The sequence below is a fragment of the Molothrus aeneus genome, chromosome 6 (assembly GCF_037042795.1).
Source record: "Molothrus aeneus isolate 106 chromosome 6, BPBGC_Maene_1.0, whole genome shotgun sequence".
Classification (NCBI taxonomy): Eukaryota; Metazoa; Chordata; class Aves; order Passeriformes; family Icteridae; genus Molothrus; species Molothrus aeneus.
The window spans coordinates 19,577,433-19,596,513 of NC_089651.1; the positions used below are offsets into that span (position 1 = coordinate 19,577,433).

The 19,081-nt window shown below is 41.3% G+C and overlaps 1 protein-coding gene across 1 annotated transcript in view; it reads left to right on the forward strand.

Annotated features, from left to right (window-relative positions):
• LDLRAD3 (low density lipoprotein receptor class A domain containing 3) overlaps positions 1 to 19,081 on the forward strand; it is a 103,480-nt gene that overhangs the window by 32,166 nt on the left and 52,233 nt on the right. Inside the window, exon 2 of the mRNA XM_066552596.1 lies at positions 3,074 to 3,220. Coding sequence (XP_066408693.1) covers positions 3,074 to 3,220 — 147 coding nt within the window. The remainder of the gene's footprint in view (positions 1 to 3,073; positions 3,221 to 19,081) is intronic.

A 19,081-nucleotide genomic window follows, 5' to 3' on the forward strand; every position in this document is an offset into this window, starting at 1 on the left:
GCTGCTGGTTCTTACCCAACAACTTGCCCATGTCAAGAAGAAATCCCACTGAAGTGTTCACAGAAGGACTTCTTATTTTAAATAGGTGCTGCTTCCATGTGGAAGGGGGAGCAGGTTGGATGAGAGATATATGAGGTTAGATGAGAAGGTAGTGCAGAACAATTGGGAGAGATGCCATGAGGCTGGTGCCTTTTTGTTGTTGCTGCCTAAATGGTCTGCCCTAGTTTCTTAGCTTCTGAGAGAGCAAAAGCCTTGGTAATTTCTAGTTCTCATATCAAGTTTGAATAAGCTGTTTTATATGAGGTTTATTCTTAGCCAGGACATTTCTTTTGTAGTATCTGAGAACTTGTTAATTCTAATGAAAGTTAAAAAAATTACCAGGAAAGTTTCGTAGTACCATATTGACCTGAAACTGCTTTTGGGGGGAATTGTGGAGAAGGGAATTAGATTCTACTGTTGAAGTTCTTACATGCCTTGTAACTAGCTTGAGTACATTGACTGAACTTCTGCATTGCAAAGAATACTGAGGTATCTCTTTCCTATTTTGATCTGATAATGGCATCCTGTAATTTTGTTTTACTGTGGTAGGTTTTCTCCAGTGGCAGGCAGAGGTGGTGTTCATGCTCTGCGAGTGGCTTGCTAATAAAAGGTTGTGCTAATGCTGAGAGCTTCACCCTGCAGCTCTTTGAGTGTGGTGATTTCCACTTGGTCATTACTTAGCAGGTACATGTCAGTGATACAAAGACTGAGCTGAGTGTGTTTGATTACTGTTGTAACAGGAAAAAAATGCCTTAAACAGCATCAAACTCCTTGCTGGTTGAACACAGAAGTGCCAAACTCAGTTAACAGGGATGCTGTAAGGCTGCCCTAGCCTGGGGGATGCTGATTGGCAGCGTTGCATCTGTTCAGTGTTGCGTGGCATGGGTAGCCAAGGACAAACTGGTGCAATTGCTGATTTAAAGTCAGGGACTCAGGCATGAGGCAAAGTTGGTGTAGTGTTTCCCCAGGAGCTGCTGGGAGCAGTGAGGGCCCTGCCTGACTGTGATGGAGATGAGTCTCCATCTCCAGTGTGCTGTAGGCTGTAACAGTGTGGAGAGCAAACCTGCTGTTTCTCCATGGGAAGAGCAGTGATGCAGGGAATGAAACTGAGGTTTGAATGACACTGCTAAAAGATGTCTAATTGCCAGCTGCATGCCTGGGCATGCTTTTTGGTGGCTGTCACTCTCTTTCTTTAAGGTGCTGCATACAGCATGAGGGTTACAGGTGGCTCTGGAGACCTTATTTCCACCTTTTTTTTTCTGAACTACATTGTCTTTTAACAGCTCAGGGCAAATTTCCATTAAGGCATCTGCTCTGTGCTGGCAGATTCTTGAAATGTCCCCAGGAAAGTCAGCCATTTGCAAGAAATAACATTTGAAAGGAAGTAGATTGTTTGAGACAGACATTGGTTTAAAGAGACTGCCTCCCTGAAGCATTCCTCTGTATCTTTTGAAATAGTGATGTGAAACTTAGCAGTTTTGCCTGTGTCATGGATGGAGCATTGTGATGTGTTGGGGAGGGAGAGAACAATCTACATTTGGCTGATTCAGAAGTTTCCGAAAGGCCTCATTCACTAATCATGCTATAAAACTTATTATTTTGGTAGGTGTGTTCTCCAAAGGTGCCTGTACAAAGCAGATTCCTCCCTGGGGCTTCAGGAATGAGCTAGGAAAAAGGGCTTACCTGAAACTTCTTATGCTGGCAGTTGTGATCTGCTCTGTGCCCTGTGCAGCACTGAAGAATGGGGCTCTTGCCATGTTGTGTTCACAGTAGTTTTCCTTGCCCTTGGTGTTCAGGCCTTCCTGGGAGAGGAAGGAGTTGGACTCCAAGAGCAACAGGAAGCAAGATGACATAGGGATGGGCAGTGGAGGGAACCAACTACAGCTCTGCTATTCCTCCAGAGTTCCAAAAATAATGTGGTTATCCTCAAAATAGATAAATGATAGGTAAGTGGTTAAGCTTAGTGTCAGCTTAGTTTGTTCTTCCTGGTTCTGACCCATGAGGGTATGCAGATTGGCAGGGGAGACATGTTTTTAGGACATCCTTACCTGGGAAGGTTTGTATTTCTAGGGTTTTTACCTACTCAAGTGTAGGTTGCCTGGGACTAGTCTGGAATATGACAGGAAGACAAGGGGAAGGATATTATTTTTCTCACTTTCTGCCTTGTCTTGCAGCTTCCTCCCAGCTCTGTGACAGGTCATGCCATTTTGATGCTTATTAAAGCCATTGGGTGTCATTGTTCTTCCTTCACTGAAGTTCGTTCATGTTTCTGTGATATCTGCATTCCAAAAGAAAATGCACAAAATGAGAAAAATGGTAGATTAAGATGGTTGACTAATGCTGTGTTTAACCTTGATAGCAGATCTCTAGGTTTCTTTCTCTCACTTGTTCTCTTGATCTCCACTATCCTGCTACTGTCCCCCCTCCACTTGGCAGACTCAGTGTGCCAGCTGCCTTACTACCCTGTGGACAAATTGTGCCAGGGGACTGTATTGACACCAAGAAGCTCAATTCTAACTTTGACCAGAAGCACTATATTTAAAGTTTAATTGAAAATCTAGTATGAATTAGTCAGTGTGTTACCTTGTGCATAGCCCTTGGCTAATAACAACAACAACAAAATATTCTACAAGCTAAGTACTAATCTGACAAAAGCATGGGAGGATAGAGCTGAGTTCATGTAGCCTCATTTTTTAAATTGTTTAGACTGACCCTGTGAAGAAGAGAGAATTTTTTAAAAATGAACATTGCTTTGACCAGGATAGAAGTTGGGTATGTGTTCCTAGAAAGAAAATAGCAAGAGGAAATTGGCAAAATAGTGTGTGAGAATGGAGAACAGATAAAATGAGAATTTAAGAAAAAGAAAGTGCTACCAAGTACCAGGCACAGGATACTGATAGGATGACAAAATAACCAGGATCAGGGTCCATTTGTTTAATCTTCATTCAACCACCAATAAACAGCTTGCTCAGTAACAGCTTTTGCTGCCTTTGTTAAATCCTCAATGAACTTACCTCTCTTTCATTTCCTGCAGACAGCCAACTGTTGCCTGGGAATAACTTCACGAATGAATGCAACATTCCTGGAAACTTCATGTGCAGCAATGGACGCTGTATCCCAGGGGCCTGGCAGTGTGATGGGCTGACAGACTGCTTTGATGACAGTGATGAGAAGGAATGCCGTAAGTGACCATTGCTGTGACCTTATCATGCTTTTTATCACAGGGCTTGGCTAACTGGTCTTACTGCTGTGTTCTGTGTTAGAGAAGGAGCAAAGCTGCTGCCACTTTCCTCATTTGGATCTTGCTGGAAAAAACACTTAGTGCTTCAGGTCTTTAATATTCTTCAATGTCCAGTTTTAATACAGCACTTGGAGGTACGTGAACTGATGGATAAATTGAGATGGACTTGACTTACAATTCTTCCATGATACTTTGTGATTTTCAGGTATCTTGTATGTACTGCTTCAGCACACTGGTGTAGTGCTGTAAGTTGACCTTCACTACCATCAAACTTAGTTCCTTCCATTTCAAACTTGTTGACTGTATCCTGTGATTTTTGTTATCTCCAATCAAAATGCAATTCTTAACTCTATGAACTTTAACAATAACTTTCTAAAAAGTGGGCTAAATTAATTTGCTAATTGGTGTTTTTAAGTTTTAATCCTTCCTAAAGAACTTCTAGTTCTAGAGAGCTAAGAAAGTCTGGTTCTTGTCTGTGAATTCATCTTTTTCTTAGTATTAAGCAAGATTTAGTTGATGTTACTCTGCCACAACATGAAAATTTCTAGCCTACATGTGTTAACCAGACAGCAAAATTATGCTGTATCATAATGAAATCCACTTGAGAGTGAAAAAAATCAAATTTCATGTGATTCTAGAGCAACTGAGAAATTTCTGTGACATTACTGGTTTTCATGTAGCAAATGTGGTTTCTCTGTGTATACTTTACAGAGGTTTTCATTACAGTTAAACTGAATTTATAATAAGCTTACCTTTCCCAGGACATCCAAGACAGCATTAGCTTTGCTGATAGAGCAGAAGGGAAAAAGAATTCTTTCAAATTACCTGACTAGAAATCCTTGAATTGTTAAATGCTCTTGCTTTTTAAAACTTGATTCCTCTTCTTTAATGCCAGTAATCCATCCCTTTTAAATAATGGGGCCTTAATACCTGTGCTGTGTAAATCTCCATATATAGTTTTGCTTTAGGCCAGTGAGCTTTGCTCACTTTCTAAAGAATTAAAACTATCTGTATGAAGTATCTAATGCTTTGCAGTCTTTGTAAAGCATCAGGCTTGTGTTGTAGCATTGAAGACGGGTTAATTTAATTTTTTTCACACTTAAATGTTGATATTAAAGGATAGGCCTGTTGTAAGGATTGATTAGTTTCATGCATATCTGTTTAAACCCTAGCAGAAAATTATCTCAGTGGGAGCTTTGGCAAGAATAAAAATATCTAAAGTTCAACCTGTACCTTTCAGTGAGATGTTCCTGATGACAACAGCTGTGTGACTCAGGTTCCTCATTACTTGGCTCCTGAATAGACTGCTGGCATGACTTTTGGTGTGCTGCTTCTACTTTTTAAAGCAAGCTGAATGACAGTACTTCTTTGTATTTATAGGATACACACCAGGAGTTTCTGTGTCTCTAAGAATGTTGTCCTTGTCTGGCTTGCTTAAATTTTTTCATTTGATACAATTAGATGATGTCTATGAAGATTTTCCTAATGAAGGCTGGACTGGGTATTTACTCAGGAATCAGTAAAAAGAAAATATGCTTTGTGACTCTGTTCAAAAATTTCCTTACCAAAATCAGTTGGGTCTGGTGAATTGCAGACAGTAATAAACATAGTAACTGACAATAAAATATAAATAGCTGTAAAATGGCAGTTCATAAAAGCTGTTCTTGTCACCACAGACTCAAATAAACCTCAGTGATGTAGGCTATGCTGCAGCTCTGAATTTTAAGTTGCTGCAGAACTGTCCTTCCTGGGTTTTTTTTCAAATACTTTTATCCGGCTTGATTGGCTGACAGTTTCCTGGATGAGCAATCTTTTGATCCTGCACTAATTGATGGAGATAATTAGACTGTTCTTTCCTCTTGCCATACATCTATCTGTTATTGGATCTCCTCACAAATGTAAAACTAGCATACAAAAGAGGCTTGCAGGGAGAGCAATCAATGTGAATCCTATGCTGGCCTGCTGTTAACAGGTCAGATAAGCCAAAACAGAATGCAGATAGTGCTCATTTGAATCTCCACATTTGTAGTGTTTCCAACCAGTCTTTTAGGTTATAAAGTAATCAGAGGTTGGATGGGCTTATACAGACCAAATCTGGTTTTAGATTTGTTCCTAGCTCAGAGATAAGGCATTGAAAAGCAGCCTTATAGGTATATATTTTTTCCCAGCATTTTAGTCTATATTTGTTACTTTCCTTCCATGAGAACAGGGCTCTACTTCCTAAAACTTACCTTGCAGCGAAATTAGAGTTCTTTGTTTTCTACTGTGATTTTGCTTTGCAATAGCTGAGCTGTTGATGGTGAGCACAAAGCCATAGGAGTTGCATTAGCAGCATGAGATGGCTGAGTTCCCAGTGTGTTACTACTCACAGCTGTACTTTAGGCTGCTTTGTCTGTGATTCCTCATCAAGTAACTATTTCACACCGAAAAGTGTTAATCTTGCTTAAAAAATATGTGTGTGAGTAGGAGCTTGGTTACAGGGTTCATTTGTTGTGAAGATGAGTATGCTGTGTTGTGGCATGAGCATGAGGAAGTAGTCATGCACACGTGTGTTATGTGGAATGTCTTTTTTTTCTGATTTGTCTTACAGTTGAATGTGGATGTCCAACAATATTTTATCAATTCTGTTGCTCTAGCATCTCATCCTGTCTGCCCCCCTTTAAACAGGAAAACTCTGGGTCTGGTTCTGGATTTTTCTGGCCAGCAAGTGGAAAAGTGATGGTCTGTGTGAAGAGGAAATAAGATGCAAAGCAGAATTACCTGCACATTGTCCATTCATGTCTTAACTCTTTCCTCTCTTTCTTTTGTTCCTTTTCTGTCTCTTCTGCAGGACCATCTCTGTTAACCATGTCACTTTGCTTATGGCCTTTCCTTAATCTCCCACACTTGCCAGAACCCATCTGTCATCTTCTGTGCTTCCTCTGTGCCCTTACCTGTCACCTTAACACATCCCATGCCAGCTGTCTTTGTGCTGTTTAGTGCACAGAACATTTCTCATACTCTTACTTCTCTAATAGTGATGTGATGACTGAAAAATGTTACCTGGTTTTATCTGGGGAGGAGGGTTGAGGAAAAGCATGGAAGGGAAGGGAATAAACTGAGACAGTGACTTCTCATTGTAGTACATAAGAACTACTTCTTGAAGAACAACCTTGCTTTGTTTTTTCCTCCAAGTAACTAATTGAGCTTGAAAAGGATTAATTTACCATATCAATGTCAATGTTTTGTGAGTACTTCCAGTTCTCTGTAGTTTGAGTAAACTGCTGTCAACAGTGTATCTCCCGGTGGAGAACTGTTTTGTAGTTCATTCCCATCTTCTGGTTCTCATCAACTGGATTGCTCCTCAGCCTGTTGTCCAGTATCCGTCACACACATTTTTTTGAAGTGTTGCTATTATTACTGCTTTTCACCTGTCTAGATGATTTATAAAGGAAGCTGAGGCTCTTCTTCACAAATGCAGAATCTTTACCAACAGGATTTTCCTGTGAAGCTTGGAGGGATTGATTGCACAGATCCTAAATCCTCCTCTAGTTGCACACCAGGCTTTATAGATACCTGGGGTGTTAGTGCTTGCCCTGGTCAGGTTGGGAGCTACATGCTGTCAGCACTCAGTTCTTTCTGTTATCAGGAATGGAAGATACAAAATTTTGCAAAATAAAGAGCCTGAATGGAAGGAGCCTAGAAATGTGTGCTTGCATGTTTTGAAACATTTTGAGGTAAATGGATTATCTCTGGTGCTGACTTCTATACCTACCTGCTGACCTATTCCTTTGGAGCCAAGACCTGTGTCTTGCTCTTGGAAGGATTCTCATCTTGAGATTTACGAGTGCATTAATATTCTTAGTTAAGCTCATAATTTACTCTGTCATCTCTATTTCCTCTTTCTTTTGCCTCTTTGTACATCTTTGTATTAGATTATTACAGAGAGAACATTGTGAACACAGAATGGCTTTTGTCACTAATGAGCAGCAGTTAGTGGGGAGATGGCATGTGCTGCCTTTGTCAGCTAACGAGCAGCAGATGGTGGGGATTCAGAGCATGGCACATCATCCACGCTAAGTGCCTGGCATGACAGCAGCCAGAATTAGAGACGTACTAAATACCCAGGAGTCTAGATTTTCCTTTGCTGCTCTTCTGAGAGATGCCAAATTTGTATGTTTAGCTATGAGCAAATAGTGGCACACAGTGAAGCAGTGACTATCTATGTTACTCCAAGGGCTGAAGAGTGTAGGCTGTGGGCTAGAAGAACACTGTGTGCAAGGATAGCCTGGGGGCAGCGTGTTCTCACCTTCAAACCTCTGTCTCACTTGTTTCTGTTTCCAGTTGGCGCTGTTGCTCATTCAACACAAACATAAAGGTAAAGCAGGTTTCTGAATCAATGCTAAAAGCTGTGACTGGGTTGTATAGATGTCTATATTGAACAATGGAGTATCTTCCATGCTTGTAAGGATGTGCTGCCAATGCACTCCTGGGCTGGCTAGCAAGAGCAGGTCTGTAGGAGCATCCGGAACTGTGGTAATAAAAGCTCATTTCATCACCCGCAATCCATTGTCATCAAACCTTGATCTCTGATCGTCCTTCAGACAGAGCAAGTCTCCTCCATGGGGGAGAATATCTTTATTAAATGAAGTGCTGCATGAAAATGGTCCATTATAATTAGGATTCCCCAGACAGGTATTGAAGCCACCTGCCAAGCAGGCTTCCGCTAAAGGTCAGTTCTGTCTCTTTGCCTGAGACACGTGTGCTTGCAGGGAACTCGGTGCAATCAGAACTGAAGGTTTTGTAATACCTGCAAACCTGGGTTGCACTCAGCATGGTGTGGTGAGCTAAGCTTTTCTGCACTTTCACAGCAGCAGGCTAACTCTCAAGGTCCTGAATACTGTGTCTTGTATTTAGGCAATCTGAGAAACCAGTTTAATCCAAGTGTCCAGTAGATCTGGTAAGAACATTTCCATTTGTGTCAGGAAATTTAATCCCTTGGCACCCCTGCTGAAGCCAGGGTCTGGTGACAAGCACTGTAGGAACTTCTGCACCTGGTAGGCTGCATGCCATAGTTGCAATGATGAAGGTGGGAGGTGGGAATGTGTTCTGGTTATGCTTGTGGCCATGCTTCCATTGCTGGTTTTGCAGGAATGCAGAAGCATTTTTAACTGTCTTTGTCAGGTACGTAGAATAATATTTGAGATAGTCCTGTAATTACTTGTTAATTGCTGATATGTTAGCATATTAATCTTTGATTTCATCTTCTCTTGTATGTCTTTAAGCTATGTTCTTGCTTTTACCCTGTAGAGTTGGAACTGTGTGTTTATGTATAGTAAACATGACCTATTTTGTCACATTCCATTTTGTGTCTCTTTCCCATGTTGAGTATGTTTGCATTTCCATTTAATCTATCTCAGTGCACACAGGATTTTGTATAAATGCTTTATAGTCTCAGAAGATTTTATAGATCAGGTGTCATCGGCGTGTGGAATGCTGGGGTGGGAGATGTGGCACAAGTAAGTCTGCATCATGCAAAGTGTTTGTATCTGCATGCTTGCTCTAAATCTTCATTGTCTCTGCACTAGTGAGGACTTAAACTGGATTAGCAGTATAGTGTAGTTTGAAAGTGCAGCACATAGTAACCATTTTTAAGTTTCCCCGAGGTTTGCTGTACCTTTTTTTCCTTGTTTCTTCCATCTCCAATATGAAGCTCTCTTACCAGACAAATGTTTACTGCTCCCTCTGGCGTTCCCTTGCAACAGGTGTTGAGCTCCCTACGCTGAGGAGTAGCGAGGCCACGGGTTCGTAATGATCAGCTACACACGGCCCTGGGAGAGAGAGAAAGAGTCTTTTCACAGGAATGCCAAATGAAACCAACGCTCTGCAATTAGTAGCCCGGGTTTCCTAGATCATGTGAAGAATATTTTACTGTGCTCTAAACCCTTTCATTTGGGAAACTGAAACTCTTGGAGAACAAAAGCAGATTAGCTAGGTTTTTTTTTCAGGTGAATTTTAACTGACTTAATTGCATTCAGTTTCTACAAAAGAGGTACTTTTTTAACAACTGCATCTGAGGGCTGGAAAGTTTTTGAAAAAGAAAAAATCCCACTGGAACCAAAGTCAAGTTTGAGGAAGTTTGTCTGTCATTGGAGAAGCTCTTGAGTGCAAGAACTCCTACACTTGCTGGCACGGGCTGCAGTAGGATGAAGGTGGTTTGAGTGGGGGCTGCAACAGCTTCAAAGCCCTGTCATATGCTTGGAAGCCTCAAATGAGGACTGTCAGACTGCCTTGTCCTGCCCTCTTTGATGTAGGGTATATTTCTGGAGGTGGCCTTTAGATTTGTTGCTGTTTGCTGCTTTAAAAAAAAAAAAACCACTAAGGTAAATCATGGGGTTTGCCCTCAATCCAAGAGCATGCTTTGAGACTGCTCTATAGGAAGTTCACAAGTTGAATAAACTAAGACACGTTGTGTGCTTTTCCCTTTTTAAGTCCCAAAATTACAATAGAGGCAAAGGCAAATTTTAGTACTAAATGGTCATTACTAACAACTCAAATCATTCTGGTGACAGTCTGAATTTAGATGTGTGTTCTCAACTTGTTAAGGTTTGCTCTGAGAGCAGTTAAAATCACGACTTCCACACTGCTGAGAATAAGTAACCAGCTACTTTTAAAGGCAGAGGAAAAAAATTTGTAAAGACACAATGAGTGCTACAATCTTTAGAAGGTATTAATAAGTGCTTATTATGACAGTGCAGTTATTACAGCTGAAGACATTTTGCTTGGATTTAACCACTTAGCAGGGTCAGTCTAATGATTGGCTTTCATGTACAGGAACAAAGGGCACAAAGTAACTCTGGCTCTCATCCTTTTAAATACTAGGCTTTCAGTTCAACAAGCAGAGCTCAGTGCACTGAAGAATGAGATGTGGTGTTTTGCTAGAAAAGAAAATAGAAATGTCTGCCTCATTCAGAAGGGATTGTCTAAACCAGTTGAGATCTAGAAATACAGCAGTGGGCCATGACTTGGGCAGGACTAATCCTACCCATCAGTAAAGACTACTGACTTTGAATTAATATTCAGTAGCCCCAGAAAATTATGCTTAAAGCATCAGTTAAAGCTAGGTGTAGACTAAGAGTAATTCTACAGAAGATGAGGGGCAGAGTGATATTTAGAAGAGATGCTTTCAGATTCCTGGGATTAAGATCCAGCATTGCATACCTGCAACAAGTTTTTGGGTTGTCCCATCATATATAAAGTTGAAGGCATCTCAGCTGCTGCAGTCTGCAGTTCCTAGCCAGCTTTGAGAAGATACCGCGTCTGATAAGTCGTATTCTGTCTTTCTAGTGAACAGTTTATAGGCAGTGTGAGCTAAGTAGCTGTGAAGTGGTCTTGTATCAAAGCTCACTCGTTTTTAGAGAAGATAAGTATGCATTTATTTCTTATTTGCATGTAAGTGATTTAGTGACCTGGCGCTTAAAAAAACTAAGTAAACCCAAAAAATACTGAAAAGGGAATTCCAGCATTGAAATCACTTTTTCATATCTGAGGATTTTGTTACAACCTTATGATTGTAACACAATTCAAAAGTATTACTGCTGAACTTGTAGTCTTCAGTTCATTGAACCTCTGTCTGCTACTTTGGGAAGTGTGGAGTGTCTGTGATAAGGCTCAAAGTACTTACCAGAGGGTTAGGTGGCTGTGAACTTTGGTCATTGTCTGTGTGTAGTTGTGGAGGTGATGACAAGCCTCTGCTGCAAACGGATGTGTACAAAGACAGACAAATGGTTGATACAAACTAGGCTTAACCCAAATGCTAAGAATAAGCCCAACCCTAGGTGAGGGAATACAAGGTGCATGGGGGTGAGGCTGGTCATAGTCAAACTCCTCTGCTAAAGCGGGTATACCTGCAGCCAATTGCACAGGATCATGTTCATGTGGCTTTTTTAATATCTCCAGAGGAGGAGACTATAGAACTTCTCTGAGCAGCACTAGCTCTGGACAGATTCCTCCCAACTCAGCCTCACCAAGGCAAGGTAGAGTGGCGTTGGCTTTCATCTAGTGCTCAGGTACCTCTCTTGTTCTCCATGATCATTCAGAGGCGATAGAGAATGGCTTAGCAGTAGCATCGTTTCACATGTGTTGGTGCATCCCATTGGGATCCATAGATTTGTGTGTGCCAGGTTTGCCTGATCTCCTACCTGTTCTTCCTCAGCCAAGGGAAAGCCAGACTTTCTCTCTTGCCTTCGTGGTTTAGGATTCCCAAGGGTTGCCCTTAGCAAAGATTGAGGCAAAGAAGCCATTCAGTATCTCAGCCTTCTCTGTATTCTTTGTCACCAGGGCACCCACCTCATTTCTAAATGGGTGGACCCAAATTTTCCCTGGCCTTCCTTTTGCTATTGATGTACTTGAAGAAGCCCTTCTTGGTGTCCTTGACATCCATTGCCCATTAATTCTAAATGGACCTTAGCTCTTCTTATAGCTTTTCCTGTCTACTTTGACAGTGTTCCTGTGTTCCTCCCAAGTGACTTGTCCCTTTTTCCACATTCAATACCATTTCTTTTTGTTTGAGGTTTGCCAGAATCTCCTTGCTCATTCATGCAGGTCTTTTGTCCTCTTCACTTGATTTCTTACTCATAGGGATGCACCTGCCCCCTTTGGTGCATCCCTATGAATAAGAAATTAAACAATCTGAAGGTTGAAGGAAGCACTACTTGAGAATTAACCAGTTCTCTTGGACCTTCCTGCCTTCTAGGGCCATAACTCATAGGATTCTCCTCCGGATTCCTTTGGCCTTGAGAATGCCAAAGTTAGCTCTCATGTAGTCCAGGCTGTAATTCCAGTTACTGCCTGGCTTCCTTCACTCAGGATCTTGAATTCCACCATCTCATGGTCACTGCAGGCAAGGCTGCCTCAAGTCTTCACATCCCCAGCCAGTCCTTCCTTGTTTGTCAGTACAAGGTCTAGCAGCACACCTCTCCTCAATGGCTCCTCCACCACCCGTGTCAAAACCTTACCATCAGTGCTCTGCAGGGGCCTCCTGGGCTCCTGTCTGCCCACAAGTTGTTTCTCCAGCAGAGATCAGAGTGGCTGAAGTTCCCCATGAGCACCAGAGCCTGTGACTGAGGCTCCTTCCAGCTGACTGGAGAATTCCTCATTGACCTCCCCTTCCTGACAGGGTGGCCTGTAACAAACACCCACTCGTGTCACCCGTGTTGTCCCTTTCGTGTTGCCTTCTTACCTGCCAGCTCTTGTCTGGTTCTTCACCCAGCCCGAGGCAGAGCTCGATACATCCCAGCTGCTCTCTCACGTAAAGAGCAGTTCCACCACCTCACATTGCTGGCCTGTCTTTCCTAAAAAGATGCAGCCATCCAGGACAGCATTCCAGTCATGTGAGCTATCCCACCATGTCTCTGTAACTGCAGAGAATGTGCACACAGATCTCTGATTCTGCCTGTTTTTTCCCTGTGCTGTGTGTTGGTGTACAGGCATTTCAGAGAGGTAATGGTTCCTGCAGGTTTTCCTGGAGGAAGGGATGCAGGAGGATCCGCCAAAGCCATGGACACCCTTGAGATGGTTTTCCTTCTGGATCTCATCTTGGTAGTCAGATCAGGAACATTTGTTGTTGCTGTGGTTGGCCTGGCTTATTCCCCAGCTGGATGTGATGTAGTGAATGTTGCCACTTTGGACCTCACACCCTGAGTCCTTCGGTTTAATGCCTGCTCACTGAATTGGCCAGTCTGCCAAAGATCCCCTGCGTCTTCTAAACAGGTGGATGCCTTACAGGATGATAAATAGGTGTGGATATTCTCCGTTTGGTTGAAGAAAGAATAGAGATAATTTCTCACTGGCTGAGCCTGGGAAACTTAGAGGAAAGAATGAAAGCAATTATTATCTCTCTTTCTGTAACCGTTGTTTAGAGATATGGTTCTCCAGAGTATGCTATTCATAGTTCACCAATAGTGTGAGAGAAGATTCCTAAAGGCCAATCAGGTCTTAAGTCCCCCATTGTTTCTCTAAGAACTATAGATTTCTAACAATAAAGTGTCTTTTCATGCCTTCTGGTGATGGAGTTTCTGTATCACCTTCATCTGTCCCCGATACCCCTCCAGTGATAAATAGGCATTATTTTTTATATTGACAACTTTTGGTGGGGAGTGTGTTAGTATATGGAAGAAGAAAATCTAACAGCAGGACCTGAACTTAGGAAGAGAGAATCATTCTACCAGAATTAGCATCCTGAAAGGGTCACGGCAATGAAAAGCTGCTGTCAGTAGATTTTGTGTATTACTGTTAATAAGCATTGTCATGTGCTAGGATTCCAGCAAACCAGTCTTTAGATGTCTCATTCTTATTTAGAACCCAGTAATAATTTGTGAAAAAATCTAATGAAATTAACACCTCTTTTTCTAGATAACTAGAATATATAGCAGAAAGCTAGGAATTTCTCAAGGTTTTGTAATGTTTTGTAATAGATGCACATATACACATGGAAGACCTCTGGACTTCTAGTTGCATCTGAAAATCAATGAGTGCTTTTAAGTCTCTTCCTGTATTTTTTGCTGCTTCCTGTCATCTCCAGGTTGACCTGGAATATTTCTTGCAGGTAGGTAAAAAACATCAGAATTATTAAGCAAAGCTGGATATTAAACAGTGCATGAAATGAGCATCAGCATTAAGTGGGAAGATGCTGTAAGACAGCTGCTGATCTTTTTGCCACTTACTCAGACTGATCTCAAACTTGGAATATCAAACTGAAATTAGCTCTTATTTTACTCATGATTAAGCAACCAAATACTTAGTAGTTATAATAAGATTTGTAATTAAGTGACCATGGTGAATGTTTCATTTGAAGCTCAATTACACATGAGTAAGGGCAAGTGCAATAGCTGCTTATGTTTGATAGCTTTTTATGCAGGGAGATCAAAAGGGTTTGTGGTGCTAATTATTTAATCCTCTTGATGGAGGTCTGTAAATAGCCTGGTTGGAGAGCTTGGAATTGGACAGGTTTAACAGTTGGATGGAATCAGTGACACAACTGAAAGAAAAAGAACAGGTAGGTAGTATCCCAGAATAGAATGAGGGATTGTAGCCCATCAGGCGCACAGTTGTTCCTGAGGAGTACTGCTACTGAAGTGCCTTAAGAGTGGTGTTCTGTCCTGCCTGTTTGCATTCGGAGTAAGTTAACAACTCTGAAACTGTGCTCACTTTGTCCTTTAGTATGATGTTATTGTTTGGGTTGCTTAGTAAGCAGTAACTTCTAAAATACTTCTCTTAGTGAGAAACTGGTTTACTGAATGTCTGACAACCGAGATTTTTGTCCATGCTCTCCTCTCACATCTCTGCTTTGTGGCGATTTTGAAGGACTAAAACATAGACTCCTAGACCATGATTACTTTAGGGCCTTACTGTCTGGCAAGAATTAAAGGCCACCGACTCATAGTAATTCAGCTCTGAAGTGCTTTCTTTTTTCATTTTTTTAGAAGGAAGCCATACTCTTCATGGCAGCAGACTCCCTTGACTTTTTTTTGCTTTAGCATTGTCCTTTCTCTCTTACTGCTAACTACAGTGTAAATATTACTCATGTAAGTGGTTGATAGTTTACTATATTGGAGACAACCTCTGATGCTTCCTACTGGGCTAATTTCACTACTTAAAAACCCATAAAATTGCTTTCTTTAAAATAAAGCACATCTTAGGCCCTTTTTTAATAATGTTTGCATTAGCAGTTTAAGAATAGCAGCTCTTTCACCTGCCTTGTTAAACAGGGAGCAAAAGCAAGAGTGACCCAAGGGCTTTTTATAGGTGCAGTGAATGCTCTGCAGTTGGCTGTGTTTTGTATCATAACTCAGTAACTTAAATAGTTGTTTAGTTTTGAATTGGAGAAGTTCTGACATAGTGGACTGTTGAGTGCATTTTATACTGACAATATTACTCAAGTGCTAGCTTTTTTTCTAGATAGGAGATAGCAAGCAGAGAAGTGAAACTTCTGTCATTCTGCAGGACAGCCCTGTTCCAGAGCTCTGTGAACCAACAAATGATGCATTTGCCTTCAGTGGCTTTCCCATTGGAAACAGAACTGAAAATACTGTAGGGTCCAAACAGCAGTTAATTGATGCAAAATAACTGTGTTAACAGAGTTAGGGTTTATATCAGTTCTTGGGGTGAAAGGAATCAGATCCTGGTGCTATCCAGCTTGTATTACATGTTGTTGTCAAATCAGTCCTTCTTTGTAAATTAAAGTTGAAACCCTTATCTCCTTCATGTAAAGCCTTTACTGAAATGCTGTATCTCACCATGCGTTCATCAAAAGAATCTGGTTTTACAGTGCTGTCTGATGTGCCTGTAACATCCCTAACTAAAATTACCCACAACAGAGGAGTTTTAAGGTGGTTTATAATCAAAGTCAGGAAAATACTGATGTCTGTGCAATAATGCAGCATCTGCACGCAGTGGTTTCTGTCTGGAGAGTTGCTCTTGTCGCATGCAAGTAATCAAGTTTTGATTAGCTGAATAAATCATTATCGGTTGTTGAGTTGAGATGCATAGCTGTGAAGCAGCATAAAGTTACTTGATTGCTGCTTGGAGAGGTTCTAAGGCAACAATTTAGTTCAAAGATGCTCAGGTTCTGTGTAGCTTACTTCTGTCTGTATGTTGTATCTGCTGCATCCTGTTTCCTCACTTCAGATTACAAAATAATTGAGAAACATTTTAAAACTGAAATGTTTGTAAAGTTAAAAGGAAATGGGCTTGTCTACTGGCCACATGTGTGGGGTGCCTGCTGTGTGCTCTTTGCATGTTGCACTCAGTAATTAGTGCCTAGTTCACTATAACTACCTGTGAAATACTTGAGGTGTAGATAAGCTGGCTCAACAGTAACAGTCATAGAATCACAGAACGGTTCGGGTTGGAGAGGATCTTAAAGATCTTCTAGTTCCACTCCTCCTGTCCATGTGCAGGAATACCTTTCTCTAGACCAGATTGCTCAGAACCCCATCCAACAGGGCCTTGAACACTTCCAGGGGTGAGGCATCTGCAGCTTCTCTGAGCAGCCTGTTTCAGTGCCTCACCATCCTCACATTAAATAATTTATTCCTTGTATCCAATCTAAATCTACTACTCCCTTTCAGCTGAAGTGCTGTCACCACATGCTCTTGTAAATAGTCCCTCTCCAACTTTCTTGTAGATCCCCTTCAGCTACAGAAGGGTCACAGTAAAGTCACCCCAGAGCCTTCTCTTCATCAGGCTGAGCAACCCCAACTCTCTCAGCCTGGTCTCATAGGAGAAGTGCTCCAGCTCTGTGATCCATTCTCTGCTCTCCCTCTAACAGATCAATGTGTCCCTCCTATGCTGAGATCCCCAGAGCTGGATGCAGTACTCCAGGGGTCTCACAAGGACAGAGTAAAGAGGCAGAATGCCCTCCATTGCCCTGCTGGCCACACTGCTTTGGTTGCTGCTGAGGATGCATTTGACATTCTGGGCCACAGGTGCACATTGCTGGGTCATGTCCAGTCTCATCCATCAGAATCCCCAAGTCCTTCTTGGCCGGCCTGCTCTCAGTCCATTCACCCTCCAGCCTGTTTTCATATGAGGGTTTTCCTTGACCCAGGTGCAGCACTTTGCACTTGGTCTTGTTAAACTTACAGTTAATACTGTTAATTATAAAATACATTTGATGTCTTTGCTGCTTTATCTATGAAAAGAAAAATCACCTGCCCGTTGCAGATCAGTTGTAACCTTCTAATCAGGTTCCAAGTCATTGTAGCTGTGACTATCAAAATTGCTTTTATTCAAGAGTGTTATCTGTATACAGCATAAGGCTTTACATAGTATTGCCAAATCTGATTTCTTTTTCTCTGTTATTGTGCATCTCTGCTGAGAAATAATAAAACGGATTACACTTTTTTAAAAATAGTACAATTTCACACTTGGGATCCTAAAGATAGCAAAATGTTTTTCTGTTACTGCTGTAGAGCTGTGCCTGCAAACTGTCACATTGTCAGTGGAGTGTACTACTGGTCCTGATGGGAAGTTAGTATTTTTTTAGAGTTTGAAAGTAGAGGGTGGGAGGATTAGGTTCTGTGAAGCATAAGGAGCGACTTCACGCGCTTGCACGTACAACTGCCAAAATAGTTTTTTTTAACTTAAGCGAAGCAACCTGGAGGGAACATTTGGCAAACTTGTACTCTGGCCAGCAGCCCTCTGCCACCATCCTTCACCATTTGCTTCATGTTTCAATTTTAAGAGGTAAAAAGAATATTTTAGTGAAGAGCAATTTCTTCCCATGGGTGATGGAGTCATAGGAGGCTCCTCAAGTTCATGGTAGTTCACTGACGCCTCTTTTTAAATACCACGGCAATTCCCTTTTGTGTAATGTAAATACAGATTCACATTAATCTTCCAGTCCTGGGTTGCTTCTGCTATGAGCAGGTAACAAATGAAGAGTGGAACTGGAGTGAATTGATTCTTTTTTGACATAGGCTCACAAATTGGTTGAATGGCAGTTTTTTGGGGTGTATTTTGTACTTGTTATTTTGAATCCAGAGTGACAGTTTTGTAAGTTGCTCTGTGCTTTCTTGCTGTATTTCACCCCTTCCTGTCCAATGTGTGGTCTCTTGGTTTCTTCCTTTCTGGAGACATGGGTTCAAGGGGACTTGCCTGCAAGTTCCTTTAAGAACAACCATCTTCCTCCCTTCCCTTTCCTTTAGCTGGTTGTAAAACCTTGGATAAATAAGGTCAAACAATCCACATGTACCTGTTCATTTTTTTGCTTCTCTTCTGTCATTTCCAGATACCCCTGTAATTCTTGATTATCCTGAGCCTGTTTCAACCAAGCGTAGCAGAGAAGAATATAGATTGCAAAGACAGTGCTGTTCTTGAAAGCTTATTGAGGCTGAAATAGCCAAATAGATAGCTGCTGTTAGATAAATATAAAGCTTCTCACATACAGATCTGCCTGAAAACTCTTAACCTGTGCAGTAGGAGACACAATGATGAGCAAAGGAGAAGAAAACTTTTTGTAACAGTCACGTAATGGGAGCTGGAATTGCAGAGGAATGCTGGGATAGTGCAGCACATGACTTGAATGTGCTATAGGCTGTCATGATCATGGTATATGTGTCTGTTACTTGTTAAGGTGCCAAAGACCTGAAGAAAATGATAGCCCTTCGTGTTTAGAGTATTTCCAGAGATCCTGCAGAATGGGAAGGTAGGTTTCTGCTCTGGAAGAAATTATTGTCCTTTCCATAGGAACTTTATGAGCAGTGACCGAAAAAACACTTGAAAACCTTGGGAAAACTATGCCAGGGGACAAGAAGGATGTCAAATTGAAAATAAAGCTGAAATTCTTCAGTGGAGTTTTCCAGAGTCAGGGGACATGACTTGAACTTAGCCTTTACTGGTTTCTAATTTTTTCTGCATTTGCGTACAGCATATGAAAAATGCATTTTGTGTCTGGAATTGGAACTTGGAAAACTAAGTTCTGTTTGGGAGAAAGACTTGTGTCTAGTAAGCAGCTGACTGACTTGTGAATCACCTTGGTGATTCAAATGCTCTTTTATATTCCTAGAGTCTCTAATATAAGTGTGAGTTTGAATTGGGATTGGTTTATATGTTATGTCTGTTGCAAATATTGAGAATTGAATTTGAGTTTTGTTTGTTATTTTTTCCTTCTCTTCAGTAAAAAACAAAACAAAACTAGTGGACTATAGAAAAGGGAAACTTAGAGATAATTTGAAGGTGTTTAGTTCCTTGTTTGTTTTTAGTCTGTGGTTACTAGTATGTGTTTTTTTATGAACAGTTATTCTAAACCAGAATTTTCTT